This window comes from Xyrauchen texanus, chromosome 3, assembly GCF_025860055.1.
Source record: "Xyrauchen texanus isolate HMW12.3.18 chromosome 3, RBS_HiC_50CHRs, whole genome shotgun sequence".
NCBI lineage: Eukaryota > Metazoa > Chordata > Actinopteri > Cypriniformes > Catostomidae > Xyrauchen > Xyrauchen texanus.
In genome coordinates this window covers 10,788,829-10,808,437 of record NC_068278.1, presented here as the reverse complement: position 1 = coordinate 10,808,437, position 19,609 = coordinate 10,788,829, and the positions used below count along the sequence as shown (strand labels likewise).

The 19,609-nt window shown below is 40.0% G+C and overlaps 1 protein-coding gene across 1 annotated transcript in view; it reads left to right on the top strand.

Moving 5' to 3' along the window:
• Positions 1-19,609, top strand: part of LOC127625308 (microtubule-associated serine/threonine-protein kinase 4-like) — a 171,067-nt gene that overhangs the window by 124,046 nt on the left and 27,412 nt on the right. The window contains exons 7-17 of the mRNA XM_052100522.1: positions 716-794; positions 2,364-2,518; positions 4,002-4,077; positions 4,973-5,182; positions 5,369-5,470; positions 8,190-8,322; positions 16,979-17,046; positions 17,239-17,330; positions 17,428-17,636; positions 17,779-17,917; positions 18,353-18,485. Of these exons, the coding sequence (XP_051956482.1) occupies positions 716-794; positions 2,364-2,518; positions 4,002-4,077; positions 4,973-5,182; positions 5,369-5,470; positions 8,190-8,322; positions 16,979-17,046; positions 17,239-17,330; positions 17,428-17,636; positions 17,779-17,917; positions 18,353-18,485 (1,396 nt within the window). The remainder of the gene's footprint in view (positions 1-715; positions 795-2,363; positions 2,519-4,001; positions 4,078-4,972; positions 5,183-5,368; positions 5,471-8,189; positions 8,323-16,978; positions 17,047-17,238; positions 17,331-17,427; positions 17,637-17,778; positions 17,918-18,352; positions 18,486-19,609) is intronic.

Below are 19,609 nucleotides of genomic sequence, written 5' to 3'. Positions count from 1 at the left end.
CAGCACAAGATTACCAAAATAGACACAAAGCTGCCAACAAATATCTTTTTTTTTTTTTTTTTTTAATGACATTATTTTCACAACAATTATACACATTTCCTTTACCATTTTCATTAATGTAATGTGAAAAAATAATGATATATTATCTCTATTATATGGCCCATAAATCTACATTTTCTTCATGCAAAACATGATTTCTTATTTCTTTTGATTTGGTATGAAATATGACCATGTTTTCATGAGATTCACTCTGTTGAACTTTTGTCTCCGAAATCGATCATAGTGCATCAGGCACCTTCCCATGTACTGTACATTAACCTGTTTGCTGTGGGTATCAACATCCAGTCCCCGCACAAACATTTTTGCGCATTATCGGTATCAACCCATGTTATCCTCCCAGTGTTTGTGCCCCTTGATGATTTACTGTGGTTGTTTTAATTCGGCCTTTTCAATCAGCTGGCTTAGAGACCCATAAGAAATTACTCACAGAGTGCTGCTCTAAACCTAACTTCCCACAGCTCGTGGATAATACTGCCACTGTCTTTCATCTGTTCTGCTTTGAAAATAAATGACACACTCAGCATGTTTTCTTTTAGCTTGTATGCCACTCGCCTCTCTTGTCTTGGACCCAATGCAATGCAATGTACTGATGATGACGACCCCTAATTCAAAAGAGTTCAGGTGATTATGAACAGAAAGCTGTCTGTGTTTGCAGGACTGATGGGCGGCGCTGGTCCTTGGCTTCCCTCCCCTCGTCTGGTTATGGAACTAACACGCCCAGCTCCACCGTCTCTGTAAGTACCACACATGAAAGTACCCATTATATAAAGGTGCCTGGGTTTGTTCCTGGCAGGCAGCAGATGCCAGATTTTATGCAAATAAGCAGCTACCACCTTGTGATGCATTTGGATATTGTTGTGGAGTAGGAAGCTTTTTCTTGTTTTTCTTTTTCTTTTTTTCTTTTTCTTCATCAAATCTGACACTTTTCTTAATATACTGTATAATAAGTTGTATAATAATAATAATAATAACATGTACTACTATTCTTAATCTATAATAAGTTGTATATAGTAACCTAAAATAATTAATTTTAATAATAATATGCATTTTATTAGAGCCATCCATAGTTAAAATGATCACAATTAATGCCTTTTTACATTACAATGAATAATCATAAATTTTTAATTTACCTTCTAAGTGTGTATATATATATATATATATATATATATATATATATATATATATATATATATATATATATATATATATATATATATATATATATACACTTTCTTCCTCAACACTTTCTCCGCTCTGCTGTCAATCCCACAATCCACTTCGTGCCGCTCGACTCCCATAGGAATGATTTGAAAATGCCTGCTTAGCTTCGCATAAAATGCGCCAGTGGACACATACGGTTGATTTTGGTGATTATGAAATTGTATGCTGTGTACAATGAATGCTGCAATCATTATTAATTTCAGCATTGTTCCAGTTTCATTGCTGTATTTTGCTGTGAAGCTTGATTTTTGGTTTGGGTCTGTGTCCTTGCATTTATATGCACAACTGAACTAATACTTGGCTGAAACTGTCTGCCGCGGGTAACAGATGCTGCATGACTGTCTCCCAGTCTGACTAATGTACCTGTGAGCACCGCCAGATTTGTTTGCTGGTAAATATGTCACTAAATCTGCGCCAGACTGCCCACTCACACGTTCACTCTCTGGTTGTTGTTGTTTTTCCACACACAGTCGCCGCAGCTGCCCATCCTCGCAAGAAGTGACGCACAATATGATGCTGGCACACCAGCCAATCAGCTTTCAGTTTACAGAAAAGTACTTACAGCAGTACAACATAATAACACGAGGCATAAAGTTTCCAGCAAAGTAACTTTTTTTCCATACTGAAAGTGAAAATGCTCAAAATTATATTGGATTTGATTATCATGAATAAAATGAGTGTGTCTACTTATGTAATGTGCTTGGTTTTATTACAGCATGATGTCCAAAATAACCTAAGAATTCACCACAAAATATTCTGTTTAAAATTTGCATTAATTGTTTCATAGTTGTCAATTTTAGATTGATTTTTAAAACTGTGCTGCTTCATGGTTACACCTCACCTCACCTCACTTAAATACCTGCTTACTTCACTGAGGTCTCCACTCCCCATGTTTTTAGGATCATGACCATGAAGAACCCCGTAAACCAGTAAAAATCCAGTACTGCGTTTATCCTCCTCACCTGCATGCTCGCATATTGATGATGTGTGACAACACATCAGTCGTCATCTTTTGTTTGTTGTTTTGTTTTCATTTCATTTCTCTTCTTTTCTTTTTCAATGTATTTTCGTTTCATTTCCAGTCGTCCTGTTCATCACAGGAGAAGCTCCATCAGCTGCCCTTCCAGCCCACGGCAGATGAGCTCCACTTCCTGTCTAAACATTTCTGTACCGAGAGCATCGCTGGAGACGACCGCAGGAGAATCATGCCCATGCGGCCACGCTCTCGCAGTCTCAGGTACGGGAAGAAAATACATTCAAGTGAAAAAAATCTATTTTTTTATGTGTGAACTTAAAAGTAAGGTAATAATAATTTTGAGATAATGCATTTATAAAGATGCCTACATTTATATATAGAACCCTAACCCTATATATGCTAACCATTGTATGTGACAAGGGAGTCTTGATCTAGTATGATCAAATGCTGCAGTTCTGACTTTCAACATTCTTAAAAGTACTGTGGCAAAAAAAAAAAAACCTTTTGGAATGAGCTGGTTTTCTGCATTAATTGATCATAAAATGCGATCTCATCTTCAGTAAATTCACAATCACAATTATAGACTAACACAATGTGCTTGAGCTAACAACACACAAACAATTATAATTATGCATGTCTTTACTGAACACATCCCATTAAAATTGGTTGATCCTACTTTGGCAGCTATAATCTCAACCAAGTGTTTCCAGTAGCCGAGGGATTAGACCTGCACAACGTTCAGAATTAATCTAGGAACATTCTTCCTTACAGAACTTCTTCAGCACAGCCATATTCTTAGAATGTTTGGTGTGAACGGCTCTCTAGAGGTCATTTCACAGCATCTCTATTGTATTAAAGCTAACCTTCGTGTCTACTAAGATGGAAAACACCATTCTGTAGTAGATTTACTTTGATGTTTGGGGTCATTGTCATTTGTGATGTCCTGCCATGGACACATGCCTGTTTAAGTCTTTGGCTGTCAATCTAGAGTTATTTTTTTAACCTCATAGAGCATTCTGAAGTGTGCCCTTTGAGTCATCTGGATGGCCACTTCTAGGTGAGAAGCCACAGTACTAAATTGTTTCCATTTGTAGACAATTTGTCTAATTGTAGAGAGATGAATATTCAAGCTCTTCGAGATAACTTTATGCAAAGCAACCATTCTTGATCGTTGGTCTTCTGAGATCTCTTTTTTGCAAGGCAAGGTCCATGTCAGCATATACTTCTTGTGAATAGCAAACTCGTAATGTTTGGGTGCTTTTTAAAAGTCAAAGTAGGTCCAACCCACACCTCCAATCTCATTTCATTAATTGGATGACGGGTTTGCCAACTCCTGACCCTAATTATCTTTTTTGACATCATTAGCCTAGGGGTTTACATACTTTTTCCAACCTACACTGAAACATTTTGAATGATGCATTCAGTATTTGCAGAACAATACAATAATTTGTTGTTTTTTTTATAAGTTAAAACAGATTGTATTTGTTAATTAATTATTATAATTTAGATAAAGGTCAAACCAGATATTAAGACATAACTATAGAAATCCAGTTAATTCCAAAGGGTTCACATATTTTTCTTGCCATTGTAAGAGTACAAAGTAGAAGTGTGTTTTTAAATTGGTATGCAGCCTTTCTCTTTCTCAAAATATTAAGATTTTTGCAAAACTTTTTACTATGGCACCGCAAACTCAAAATGATAGGATGATGGCATATTGAAAAGGATGTTTTCTTTGCATTGACAGTCCTGGAAGATCTGCATCATGCTGTGACCATGAGATTATCATGATGAATCATGTGTATAAAGAAAGATTTCCTAAGGTATGTGTAAACTATTTTTTACCAAATATTCAGTGTCATGTGATTGTTACTTTGACTGCTCAGCCTTTGGCACCCACTTAGATATTTGGGAAATATTTAGATGTAGAGATATTGTGAGCTCTCCAAAACCCACAAAGTTACTGTTTATTCTTCGATACTTGGTAAGGAGGCACAAACTGGTTACTGCAGTTGTTTGTTGGAATTATTATGTTGCTATGGAGACAACAATATGACAACTTATTGTTGAAGTTGTTGAAAATTACAGCTATACTGATTTGAAATTGAAATGTGGTAACTTTAACTGAAAGTAGAGAGCTAGTTCAAAGAACTGTAACTAGTTATGTGTTTGGGCAGCACTTATTACAAACGCATAGAAACTGTACACTTTTTTCATGTTTTCTGTGCTCATTGTAAGGGACCCTGCAGGAAAGTTGAGCTAAAAATCAGCTTCTGTTGGTAGCTGGATTTACATGGTAAACAGGCAGGTCTAAGATGTTTGATCAGGCTTTTGGACCTGCTTCAAACCTTTTAGACCATCTAGATCAAGCTTGCTAGACCTTATAGACCACTTCGCACCAGCAACAAACCTACACCATGTTCCAGAAAACGTCTTGTATGCTTGTAAGCTGGTATATCTTGTTTTTTACCAACATGATTCGAATTGGTTGCTGAAACTATTACCAAATTAGCCAAATTATTTAAAAAGCAAACACACAGGGAGTGGGGTGTGTGGAAACTTCATGTATGCCAGGCATTAAAATTCTGCAGACTTCTGCAGAGCTTTCAGAAGAGTTTTTTTGGGCGCATACTGTAACCCGGAGCCGTTATGGCCCACGATGGACTTGGCTGGTAATTACAAACACAGTAGAACTGACTCCATCTCTCCATACCTCAGGCCACAGCTCAGATGGAGGAGCGCATCAAGGAGATCATTCAGAGCAACTCCCCTGAGAACGTCCTGCCTCTGGCCGATGGTGTACTCAGCTTTGCTCACCACCAGATCATCGAGCTGGCCAGAGACTGCCTGGAGAAGTCTCGCCTTGGCCTCATCACATCCAGATACTTCTGTGAGCTCACAGATAAACTGGAAAGGCTCTTTCAGGAGGTAAATGATGCCTCCAGAGTATTTGCCTTCTTTGTTGTTGTTCTTTTCAGTATTTGAAATACTGTGTAATGAAACCGCCAGACATAAAAGAAAAATAGTCTTCCTTTTAACTTGTTTCTCATTATTGCTTTCATTGATGCATGCATAGATGGCCACTTGTGATGTGTTCTGTCATTGTAAATGCAGTCGACCGAGCGATCGGAGAGTGCAGAGGTGACCTTCATCAAGGAGCTGGTGAAGAAGATCCTCATTGTCATCGCCAGGCCCGCACGACTCCTGGAATGTCTGGTAGGATCTTTGCTCAGTTCCTCTACAACAAAATTTCCGTTGTCAAAGAGCCTTGTGATTTCTCGTGTCCCTTCAGAATGCTTTTATTTTGGTCAATGGTCAGATTTTTACCCCATCATCTAGAGTTGGGGTACTTGACTCGAGTCCAAGTCACAAATCCAATTTCAATGGACTTGGACATGCATTTTTACTCTGACTTTAGCCTTTTGGACTTTTCCCCAGACGGTCTTCTTTTTCAGACCTGAAAAAAGCATCAGGCCAGGATTTTAAAATTGCTTTGTCTTTAAGTTGATGTGCTCTCTACAGTTAGTGCTATCATACATGTTTTTGATTATGCGGATCAGTTTTCACGCAAATATGTTCTTATGTGTGATTATTCTGGCTAAGAGCAGCAGCGCGCACTCTTTCAAAGTACATTTTTAACTCTCTCTCGCCTGTGCACACGTGCTGTATGTGTGTGCGTGAAAGAGATCGCCGTTCGCCAGAAGTGTTCTGCTGGTCTCATGCAGAAATTTCAATAATGTAAGTACAAAAGTATGTTCCCCAACTCTGCAAATTATTAAATAAACACATGTTTTATCACACTCATGCTTACTGTGCAAAGTCATTTCTAACTGAAAATGCTGACTATGTTGAGACAAAATAAAATTTACTACATATCAGGGACATTTAAACTAATATGACAGATGAAATAGACCGTAATGGAAATTGTACAACTCAGTTCATCACATATTTTGTAGCACAACCTCTGTGTATTACCTGTAAAGCTGGCACTTGCGTTTCAATTGCAAAAAGTCAGAAAATGCAACGAAGAGCACAAGTGAGTGTAGATGTCTCTATTCACCTATTATCCATACTAAAGCATCAGCCCAAGGTGAGTTTGATTTTGACTTTAGGGAAGTAGGATACACCCGAACACAGCAGGAGGATTGAAAAGTGTGAAGTGTAGTACTGTAGTTTATACATATTGTTTTTAATGGTATCTGATCTTTTCTGTTTTATTTTATATTGTTGTATTTAATTTTATGGGCATTATTAAATATTTTATTATTAACATTTATTCAATGTATTAAACACATTACATTTATTTATTTTTATTAAATATATTTCACCCATAATTTTAGATAAAACTAAATTGAAAGGACAAATTGAAAATTAAGTAGAAATAAAAACTAAATGAAAATCGGAAATAATAACTCTGTCTGTAATGACTATCAGCATTCACTTTCTTTAGTCTATGTTTGAGTGGAGGGGAAAAGGAACAAATAATTGACTCAGACTCAGCCTGTTATGGACTCAGTCTTGAGTCTAACGCAGCCGCTTTTGCTTTCGATCTCAACTCTGACTCGAATAAGGTGGACTCGAATCAAACACTACCAACATCTAACTCAGTGTATTCAATTTAATTATTGGTGCACATTACATTGGCAAATGATTATGTTATTGACTTGTAATATATTATTATCATGCTGAGATTTACTGCAGATTTATTCACAGATAATATTTGTAATGTTTTTTGGGTGGCTACTTTTTTAATCAGCTAATGGTAGTAGTGATACAATATGCTGTTTTCCATATTCTGTTTATGTTTCATGAATCAACATGTCAAAAACGTATTATACAGTCATTTTTGTTGTATGTTTACTTATTAGTTCATATAGCATGCTATATTGGAACAGGCATAATTTAGGGGTGCAACGGTTGGGACACATCCACTCCAGTAGTAGGGATACTACTTTTTGCCTTTGCCTGCTTTGTCTTCACCACTTGTCTAATGCAGAAGAAGCATTTCAAGTTCTTTAGCAGGAGTTTCCATTTAATTTTGTGTGCAAAGTTTGTTATTTTTAATGTTATGATGAGAGCTTGTTGCGGCTGTTATCAGTTTTGTTGAGCGACAGCAGGTGGTGATGTGATATACTCTCGTGCATCCAGCTGTTCGCTCTACTGCCACAACTCGTGCTCCTTTCCATTTGAATCGCAAAGCAAAATACAATTAGATGTGTCTCTGCTCATGACCACTGATTACCCACAGAGCAAAAAAGGCCAACTGAGGGTTGAGGCAGGGTCAATTTCAAAGGTGGAGTCAGGTCAGAGGGTCAGCACAAATATTATTATTTCCAAATTTTTCATATATAGCTACCAGTTTACCTCAACAGATCAATGAAGAGTGGAGAATCGTGATTACTGGTCAGTAGACGTCAGGTCGGTGACATCTGCCGAAACAAAGACGTGATTAAGTATATTGTCGCCGAACTTGCCAAGTTGTGTAGCCAGCGCAACGGGAAAAATGGGAAAAATCTGTGTTCATTTCGAGGGCTAGCTAGTCTCCAGAGTATGATACCGCATCTTAAGCTTCCCTCTTGCTTGTGAAATGGGCGGGTTGTATGAAGATAGCACAGGGCGATATATTATGGGCGGGCAATGCTAATGGTCTAAAGGACTGATGAGAGGAATTCAGATTGATTTGGTTCTCGTAGCTTTTAGCTATCGAAGCTATTGGCAGGCCAGTTGATAGCCCTGGCTTGCACTGGCCCAATGGTGGAGAAGCGGCAAAATAGCTGCGAATTATCTGTATCTGCTCAGAAATTCCTTATCCTTGCATCGCTAATTTCAATGACCATTACCACTACCAAATGATTTTCATTACAGAAGATCTCAAATTTTTCAGAACAATCTCGCTAACATCTTGGGTTTTAAATTAATGCATTCTGTTTTGTAGGAGTTTGACCCTGAAGAGTTCTATCATCTCTTGGAAGCTGCAGAGGGTCATGCCAAAGAGGGCCAAGGCATCAAAACTGACATCCCACGATACATTATCAGCCAACTTGGTCTGACAAGGGATCCACTTGAGGGTAGGAAAACCTCAATACATGGATATAATAATTCCTGTCTGAACCTCATGAGACACCCATTGGCCATTCATGGACCATTTTATTTAAAAAAAAAATATATATATATAAAATTAAAGGTTCATGATAACATGGAACACAAAAAGATAATTTTTCAACACAATGGCAGAGGATAGTGCCTCATTTTAAAATTAGCACCAAAAAGTATTATAAAAACAATACATGTGACTCGTGCATCATATTCCAAAACTCCTCTAGGCATATGGTAGGTTTTGGTGAGAAACGACCAGTTTTAAATGTTTTTTTTTTTTCAGTTAAAATCTTGACATTCATGAGAGAAGCTCAAGCACAGTGATTTACACGATGCTTTTTGTTGTTTAGTGATAAATGCAAGTTCTCGCATGTTCACCAAATTTTGCGGGTTATGGCATCAAATCGAATCAAATGTTTTTTGCCGCAGAGATAGAAAGTAAACTATACACCTTCATGCACAACTGTATGCTCTACTTTATCATAGTTACAGCCGTTTAACTCATTCACTATTATTTGGAAACTTGGCGATTTCAGATTTACACGCCTCTAAACTTTACATAAGAAAATGTGTGAAATGGGATTGGTCACCCAAGGAGGTTCTCTTTTCATCTACACGTTCGACACCTCACTATGGGACACGCCTCTTATGTGGTCATCCATAAAGCCTTATGCAATCATGCCTAAAAGGCTGCTGGGAAGTAACACTGGCCCAAAATGGCTTCCTACATCTCTTTACTTGTGGCATCTAAGCTACAAGCCCTTTTTCAGTGTACCTAGTGTTAAGAACTGTTGGCTAGATTTAACTGTCAGAAATATGAGCTGCCACTTGTTGTAGGATGTCAAGCTAAGTAAAACAAGTGTGTGGCATGGCGGAGGGCGGGGCCGGGTCGTGATCCTACACACCCGGTCCCGTATTAGGCTAATTATGCCTCCGTGAGGTTTAAAGGCTGACTGCAGAGGGCCGTGCGGGAGAGAGAGATTGTTAGCGGACATGTCCGTCATGTGTGTTTGTGTTGTCTTTTAAGTTTTCCATTAAACTATGATTTATATTGTCAAGCCGGTTCTCGCCTCCTCCTTGCCCATCCGTTTAGCTGTTTTACATTGGTGCCGAGGCCCAAGAAGGAGGAGGGATACGCCGTAGTAGAGTTCTCGCCACTACCGTCCACCCCAACGGAGCAGCCGCGGCCATCTGCCGGGGGACGAGGAGCCCAGCCACCTGAGCGAGGACGATGGCCACCGACCGCGAGGGGAGGAGGGGCTCCTAGCCGACCGCCTGGAGCGAGAGAACCGCTGCCAAAGGCGGAGTCGCCGCCTACCGGCCGCTGAAACGTGGCAGGGTTTAAGACCGCCGACCGCGAGCGGGGAGGGGCTCACTGCCGACCGCCTGGAGCGAGAGAACCGCTGCCAGGGGTGGGGGAGACCCCTTCAAGTCCCCGAGAACGTGGCGGGGTGTTTTGTCTGCCAGGGGCTGGAGGACTGCCTCGGATCCGCCCGGAGAGGCGCGGCTGTTGTCCGATAAAGGGTGGAGGAGTGGCCGAGGAACAAGCTGCGGCGTATCGGAGAACTGGCGAGTGAGTTTTTTTTTTTCATCTCTCTCTCCTCTCTCTCTCACTGTCGCTCTGCGTTGGCCTTTATCATCTTTTAAATTTTACAGTTTTTTGGGGGGGTACTACACTGTTACAGGAGTACCCTCCCATTTTAATCATTTCTGTTTCCCTCCCCTTGTCCCCGCCCTCGTCCAGGTAGATGGGGATGACCTGCCGGCAGTCAGCTGAAGGCGCCCTCCCCAGGGAAAGAGGGGGATGTACGTCAGGCCGGGGCTCCCCAGCCTGAGAGAACGAGGGACTAATGTGGCATGGCGAGGGCGGGGCGGGTCGTGATCCTACACACCGGTCCCGTATTAGGCTAATTATGCCTCCGTGAGGTTTAAAGGCTGACTGCAGAGGGCCGTCGTGGAGAGAGAGATTGTTAGCGGACATGTCCGTCATGTGTGTTTGTGTTGTCTTTTAAGTTTTCCATTAAACTATGATTTATATTGTCAAGCCGGTTCTCGCCTCCTCCTTGCCCATCGTTTAGCTGTTTTACAAAGTGTTGTAGAGAAGAAATCGGAAAACTCTTTACCAAGCAATATAAATGTAAATAAGTTCTCAACTTTCCAGTTGAATATGGCTTCTTCCAAGAAGTCTGGTAAGACCAAACCGCCTGTAAAGTGATCCATGGAAAGGAGGAGGCGAGAACCGGCTTGGCGATATAAATGATAGTTTTAATGAGAATCTTAAAACAAAGACACAAACACATATGATGGACATGTCCATAAACAATCTCTCTCTCCCGCACGATACTCTGCAGTCGACCTTTAAACCTCAAAGGCTTGATTACCCTAATACGGGAACGGGTGTGTATGATCACGACCCGGCCCCGCCATCCGCCCTGCCACACCGCCGTTTCGCACTTGCCTGGAGCGTGTGGATTTTCTATGTTAGCCAGAGATCCACATGTTATGTGTCCAGTGTGTCTGGGCCTAGAGCACACCTGGCAGCATTACGGACACTGGTCTCCAGCACACAGTGTAGTACCTGGTGTACAGTGTAGGAGAGTGATGTTCTTGCAGGATGTGTGTCGTGATCTCTTACAAGGAGGTTACATGGCGGTATCCACCGAAGAGAACGAAACCTCACCTCCGATGCCAAGTTGGGCTGACCAGCTTACTCCTTCGGATGAGCTTGGGGAGTCGGTCATGTCTTGCTCAAGACTAGATGGGAAATCCCTCCACCTCGGTAGCTCATCTTACACTCCCACCTTTCCATGACTTTATTGAGGATCGTATTAAGTATTAAGAGTCCACTTTCATCTAGAGTCCCGGTGTATGGCTTCTCACTTGACATGGCAGGTATGGAGGAGTGAGACTGGTCTCACATGCCACCAATGGAAGCGTCTTTGGCAGTCCATTTTGATTCTCAATCTGCATTCGGTTTATCTCTGATTTCCTCAAGCTGCCTCAAAGATCTGAGCACTTCTCAGCCTCAATTTTTTTAAGATTTACAAATCTGCAGCTCAGACGGGACTACCAATGCGATCACTCTACTCTCGACCTATATTGTGGAGTTATAGGAGTGTATGTAAGGAAAAGACGTTGCAAAGCTCTGGACAGACTGCCAGGCTCAGTCCACAGGAAGAACTCTGGTTTGGCAGTGGTGGGCCAGAGAATTCAATGGCTGAATTTGTCCACGATTTCCAAAAAAGATAAAAGAAAAGGAACATTTCTCGATCAGCCAGTGGGCACTAAGGGCCTGTTCGGACCAGCTATGGCATCGATGCAACAGCGGTTTGAAACGAGGGGGGAAAAAAGATTTCCGACCATTCGTGGCCTGCAGCACATGCCGATGCAGCAATAGGTAACTCATCATCCCGCCTTTACCCAGGCAGGTTAGATGTTGCCAGGGACAGAGCGTCCTCATGATCAGGGAAAACAACCTTCTTCCTGGCAGCAAAGGTCATTTGCTCAGGAGGCAGCGGGCCTTCCCCCTTCTCCCCCCGTAATGGGGGGTAGAAGAAAGAAGCATAAGGTTTAGTATGTTCCGATGTTTACCTCAGTTTACCTCTGTAATTCCCCCAGAGAGCAATGCTGAGATACTGAATTATGCATCAGTTTCTGCACATATCCCAGGGTTGGTCAGAAAAAGTCACAAAATACTGTCACACATTCATTTCCCCTGTGTTGATAAGTCAAATAAAAAAGAGTATTTGCTCAACTGGGCAAAGTGTACAGTCTCCCAGTGGGTTTTAAACACAGTATAAAAGGAGTACAGACTGCAATTTGCAAGAAAACAACCTCATTTTCCAGGAGTAAATCAGTCAAATGTTCAAAGGGAAAATGCCACATTTTTAAGAGAAGTAATCAATTCTCTTCTCCTCAAAAAGGCAATTCGAGAAGTACCGACAGAGGAAACACAATTTGTTTTCATTTTTTTAGTGTTCCTGGGGTTGAATCTAAACTCTGTAACTTATCGGGCATCCTTGTCCGAACAGAGAAGAGTAAGTCTGTTGAACTCTGTGGATCGGTTTCATCTGGGAAAAATAGTCTCTTTTCACTTGTATCTGAGACTGTTAGGTCTTATGGCATCTGACATAGCAGTAGTACCATTGGGACTGTCTGATTCTCCTCAGTTTGTCTAGAATCAGATCACAGAAGGGGATGGTGCTTTTATTTGCTCCATTATGGCCAGGGCAGCCATGGACAGCAGAAATAATTCAGCTGCTATATTCGGACCCATGGCGCCTTCCTCAGCACAGAGACCTCTCTCTAGTGAGAGGGATGAACTTCCATCCACATCCACAGAGGTGGAATCTCTGGGTTTGGACTGTGAGAGGTCTAACCTGAATGCTCTTGGCCAGACTGTGATTTGAACTATTCAGAGTGCTAGAGGGGGCTCCACTAGGTCTTTGTATGAGATGAAGTGTAGGAGATTTGGGGTATGGTGTCAGGAAAAACAAATAGTGCCATTTCTTTCCTCAGTATCAGACATTCTCACTTTTCTTCAAGAGATGCTAGTTGAGGGGAAGGCATTCTCAACTATCAAGGTCTACCTGGAAGCCATTTCATCTTGGCATGTAGGATTTAATGACATGACAATAGGTACACATCTAACATATGCAGACTTATGAAATGTATGTGCGGTCTTCTGCTATTTGTTAAACCTATGTTACCATCATGGGATTATCTTTGGTTTTAGAAGCATTCGAGGAAGCTACATTTGAACCATTGGAGGAAGCGTATATAAAGATTGTCTCATATAAGACAGTTTAATTGCTTGCTCTGACCACTATGAAGTGAGTTGCAAACCTTTTCAGTTAACCCTGCAAGTATCTGGATCACACACAATTTTTACAAGGCCCAAACCTGGCATTTGTGTCCAAGGTGATTAAACCTGGTTATTTATGTAAAGAAATCAAGCGTTCTACTCCCCTCCTTTTGGTTCTTCAAATGAAGAAAACTGTATGACTCATGTCCAGTGAGGGCATTGCAAATATATTTGAATAAGATGCAAAGCTTTAGACAATCTGAAAATCTCTTTGTTTGCTTCACAAACCCGGTGAGGGGTAAGGCACTATCAAAACAATGACTCTCTCACTGCAAAGTCCTTTAGGTTGGCTTATTCTGTGAAAGGATAGTTGTTATCAGGAAGCGTGAGAGACCATTCTACAAGGGGAATGGCTGCTTCTTGGGCTTTATTCAAGGGAATCTGCATAGAGGATGTTTGTGCAGCAGCTGATTGGGCACACATTTGTGCACACACATTTGTCAAGATCTATAAGTTGAATATCACAAGATCCACTTTAATAAAGGTAGTGCTGGAGGAACAGTCTTAAAACAAATTTAAAAAGAGGGATGGATAGACCCTAATTAGTCCAGGTGCCCTGATGGTAGGCCTGTTCTGATGACTGAATAAATGGGCATATCTATATCCCATAGTGAGATGTCGAATGAGTCAATAGTAAGAGAACTTCTCTGAGAGAGATGAGTGAGACATCTCACCAGAGGGTCCATTATTCATCCACTCAGAAGAGCTGTAACCAGGGGTGATTCTATGATTTAAATCTCAGATGGGCTCAGCCACCAATGTATTTTATGTATTCCACTCATTAGCAGATAGTTTTTGTTGCTGTGGTTGTTTTTTACTGTGTTTACATCATTCAAGATAGCTGGCTAATATTCAGAATTTTGTCATTTTCTATAATAAACACACAATAAACAATTAATTATTTATTAATCTACAATTAAATGACACTGAAACTGTTTATAGAACCATTCAAATACTTATTTTTTTTACTAATTTATTACTTATGTTACATTTATTAACAAATGTTTATATATAAATTATGTAAAAATTGTTTATTATAGAAAATCAATAATTTCTTTACCTACTGTAGATTTAAACTTATGCCAAAAACCACAAAAACTATTATCACAATAAATATCACATTTAGCTTGGTCGGTATATTATATCCTGAAGATGTTTCTCTGTATGTCATTAACTCGTGATTTGAGTCTTTTGAATTTGTACTTGTATATATATATATATATATATACACCGATCAGCCAGAGTATTAAAACCACCTGCCTAATATTGTGTAGGTCCCCCTCTTGCCACCAAAACAGCACCAACCCGCATCTCACAATAGCATTCTGAGATGATATTCTTCTCACCACAATTATACAGAGCGGTTATCTGAGTTACTGTAGACTGAGACTTTGTCAGTTCGAACCAGTCTGGCCATTCTCTGATGACCTCTCTCATCAACAAGGCATTTCCATCCACAGAACTGACGCTCACAGGATGTTTTTTTTTTTTTTTTTGGCACAATTCTTAGTAAATTCTAGAGACTGTTGTGTGTGAAAATCCCAGGAGATCAGCAGTTACAGAAATACTCAAAAATAGCCTGTTTGGCACCAACAATCATCCATGTGATTATCTAATCAGCCAATCGTGTGGCAGCAGTCCAGTGCATAAAATCCTTCAGATACAGATCAGGAGCTTCAGTTAATGTTCACATCAACCATCAGAATGGGAAACAAAATCATCTCAGAATGGGAAAAAATTTCATCTCAGTGATTTGGACCATGGCATGATTGTTGGTTAGTATTTCTGTAACTGCTGATCTCCTGGGATTTTCACACACAGCAGTCTCTAGAATTTCCACTCTGTACAATTGTGGTGAGAAGTACAGTTGCAGGTTGGCGCCGTTTTGGCTGCATGAGGGGGATTATTAGGCAGGTGTGCTGCCTACATTTTCGGATGCAGCCAATAACACCCTGATCCTCACTCATTCATGAATTGAATGAATGAATAAAGGGGCTTATTCGATTGAGTCTTTACAGGTTAGAAAAGCCACCAAAACTCCTCGCGCTTCAATCAAGTGCAGCGTTGCGGTGGCAGCTGTTTAAAAAAACGTATGTGCTGACTGCAAAGTCACAGATTTTTAGGGGGGCTGAGATGGATTTTAGAGGGACTTAAGCCCTCCTAAAATGGGTCCAGTAACGCTGATGGCTGTAACATATGCCATTTTGGGCCAGTGCTACTAATTATATAGGGAAGGGGTGGGGGGCACTTTTCTGGTGCACTGGCTAGCAGCCTGTTAGGCATGATTGCATAGGGCTTCATGGATGACCACACAAGAGGTGTGTCCCATAATGAGAAGTCTCTCTCATCTCCCTCAGAGAACAGAGGTTACAACAATAACCCAAAGTTTTAAAATGTACTGTTGCTGTATCAGTTAATTTAATATGAGTCTAGGTGCAGAGCCTTTGATTTTAAACCTTTGTGGTTTTTATTTCCTGTAATATTAGTTGAAATACAGACCAGAAATCCTTTAAAAAAAAAAAAACTGCTGATTTTGTACTCAAGACTATCATAATTGGTAATGAGAACTGAAAACACCTGCAGACCTGTCTTGCCTTCTCTGCAAAAGCAGTGTTGGTTACAAAGCCATTGTAGGCTTCCTATTCCTCCGAGAATATCCAAATCTTTTTGTGTGGTGATTGGAAATGGAGATAGGGCAGCTGTTCTGAGGGATTTCTGATGGGCTTAGCTGTCTTCAGAGACAGCCAAATGGCCCTTCATTTCATTACCTCCTGCTGTTCACCGGTTACTTCTGAAGTCTCCTGAGAACTGGCTCACTGGGATTTGTTTGGAGTGTCCGTATTTGCAAGTAAATGTTTCATGATGTGTGTAGATTTTGCCTATGATTTCCACATCATTTAATTCATTTAGAAACCACAGGAGTCAGCTCTAAAAGTGACTTGATCTTTTTTTTCTGTTTTTCAGTTAGTGAAGTAAATGAAGAAAAACAGTGCTTTATATATAAAAATTAAAAATTAAAAAAATGTAAAAAGGAAGCGAATAGTGACTCAAGCTCGAAAAAGTATACAAAAAAAAACATGAAACCACAGTAAAATAATCGTTACGACTCAGACACTATATTCCAAGTGTTCAGAAGACATATGATCACTCTGTGTGATGAACAGAACAAAATCGAAGCCTTTTTCTCTCTTCAATCAAATCATTCATAAACTTTAAAGACCTAAATTCAAAAATGGCGGCTATGTTGATATGTCTCTTTGGCTCTTGCATCATGATGTCTTGATGTTTGGTCACGAGATGCTAGATGAGAACCAATAAGGTTTTATATTATCATTATAGTCGCCATATTTGTTTTACAGAGATTATTGGAGATTATTTCATTCTGATCATCACACAAAGTGGTTATATCACTTCTGAACACTTGCAATGTGTTGTAAGGATTACTTTTACAGTTTATTTGTTTGTTTGTTTTTTGTACTTTTTGGAGTTTGACAGACTGAAATCAATATTGACTTCCATTTTATGGCAAACAAACCTGTGAAGAATTTTAAAACATCACCCTCTATGAAAGAAAGAATGTCATAGATTTGGAGCGACATTAAGTTGTGTAAATAATAACAGAATTAGCATTTTTGTTTCTTATTTTGTTTCGTTTTCCTTTAAGTTTACTCATAAGATGATGAACATTTTTACAAATTTACACATCTCTCTCTCTCTCTCTCTCTCTCTCTCTCTCTGTATCTCTCTCTCTCTTTTTTCTGCAGAAATTGCACAGTTAACTAGCTATGACAGCGGGATTGCAGAAACACCCGAGACAGATGACTCTGTTAGTGTAAGTAGTTTGCAAAAAAAACGAATTACTCAGAAAACAACAAATCGAATTAATCTAATTTAAAAATAAATCTAATTAATGCTTAGTCTTCCAGAATTCAAAAAGGGAGAAAGTATACAACATGTTTAACTGTATGGACTTAAGTTAATTGCATCATTCATTCCTACTTAACACTTGATATATCTCATCTAGTTGCAGAGCCTGAGCGCAGCACTACGGTCCCGACGCAAACCCTGTGAACTCGACTTTGAGATGATCAAACTGATCAGTAATGGGGCTTATGGGTAAGCTGACCTAACAGCTGTATATACTGTAGATTACTTTGTGTTAAATTATTATACATATGGCTGTTGATTACATTTAGAATATGTTTTCTCTCAGTGCTGTGTATTTAGTGAGACACAAAGAGACCAAACAGCGCTTTGCCATGAAAAAGATCAACAAGCAGAACCTGATGCTGAGGAACCAGATCCAGCAGGCCTTTGTGGAGAGAGATATCCTGACTTTTGCCGAGAACCCATTTGTGGTCAGCATGTATTGCTCCTTTGAGACTCGACGACATCTCTGCATGGTGATGGAGTATGTGGAGGGTAAGCTGTAGCACAGGCATTGTTTACACCTGTAGATGCGTTTGAGATGCATGGGAATATCAGATGTAAACAGGGCCACACTTTCCCCAAATCAAAAAAGGCACGTTGTTGTGCATTCATTTGTTGTTCTCCATTCCGACAGGAGGTGATTGTGCCACTCTTCTGAAAAACATGGGACCTCTCCCGGTTGACATGGCTAGAATGTATTTTGCAGAGACTGTGTTAGCGCTGGAATATCTCCACAACTATGGAATCGTCCATCGAGATCTCAAACCAGACAAGTGAGCTTTGATCTTCATCTGATTAGATAGTGAAACATAGCATCATATAATATGAAAATTAAACATACAATAATCCCTGATGGAAAATCCAGCTAAACCCAGAATATAATGTCAGTTGGTCAGCTAGTTTCTTGCTGGGCATTTGTGGTCATTAGTTGGTCCAGACAGGTCTAGATGGTTGATCAGATGGTGGGCCTGGTTTAAAGATGGCAGTCTGTATTGATCAAGCTAGTTAGAGCTGGTAGACCACCTTGAACTCCTCTTCCAGCTACAAGCCTTACCACCCTAAGCTGGTATGACCTGTTTTTTCCAGCAGCGGTGACGTCAGATAAGACTATTATATAACTGATTGTGTTTAGAACTTTAAGACCTCACTGAATATGTATGTCATGTCATTCTGGTGATTGTTTGCACTTTGTCATTACATTGTTACAGTTTGTTGGTCACTTCAATGGGACACATAAAGCTGACAGACTTCGGCCTGTCGAAGGTGGGACTAATGAACATGACCACTAACCTCTATGAGGGGCACATTGAGAAGGATGCCAGAGAGTTCTCTGATAAACAGGTATACGTTTCTCTTTGAAAGTCCAGATAACTTGAAATTTCATTTAAAGATTGCATTGTCTTTGAATACATCTTCAACTGCACCTTACATTCTTGGCATGTTATTGAGATTTTGTATGTTCGTAATTGATTATAATTGAATTACATATCTGTTGTTTTTACATCTGGAATTCAAGGAATAGTTCACCAAAAATTGTAATTGTCACATCATTTACTCACCCTCATACCATCCCAGATGTGAATGACTTTCTTTTTTTTTATGCTGAACACAAACAAACATTTTTAAATCATTCTGTTAGTCAATATATTCCAATTGAATGGTGACCAAAGTTTTTAAGCACCAAAAAGCACATAAAGACAACATAAAGGTAATGCACAAGACTCCAGTGGTTTAATCAATGACTTCAAAGCAATCCAATGAACAAAATAGATCTCCTTTTTTACTATAAAGCATAATAACACTGCCTAGCTCCTTCTAGTGCTCTGATAATGCATCAAGCACTAGAAAGTGTAATCAAGCTTGAAATCATGATCATGCCTAGAGACTAGAGCGAGATTGATATATCATTACGTACATTTTTATTTGGTACAAATGTACATTTTTGTTTGGTTGCAGAATAAACTGCATCTGGGATTTTATTCATTTTGAAGTCTTGTTACCTCCGTGTCTGTGCCCCTCATAGTAAGTAAAGACTAAGACATTTTTTTTAACATTCTATAAATCTATTTTCAAACTTTTGGCCAATTAATCGATTATTGGCCTTTTCCACCACCTTGGTTATCGGTATCGGAAAAATCCACTATCGGTCAACCTCTATTAAATGGTAAATGGTCTGCACTTATATAGCGCCTTTTAACCTTAACTGTATTCAAAGCGCTTTACACTGTGACTCATTCACCCATTCACACACACATTCATACACCAATGGCGGCAGAGCTGCCATGCAAGGCGCTAGCCTGCCATTGGGAGCAACTTGGGTTTCAGTGTCTTGCCCAAGGACACTTCGGCATGTGGAGTCATGTGGGCCAGGATTCGAACCACCAACCCTGCGATTAGTGGCCGACCTGCTCTACCAACTGAGCCACAGTTTTTTTTAGTTAAATAGGAGTTACGTTTTGGTCTTT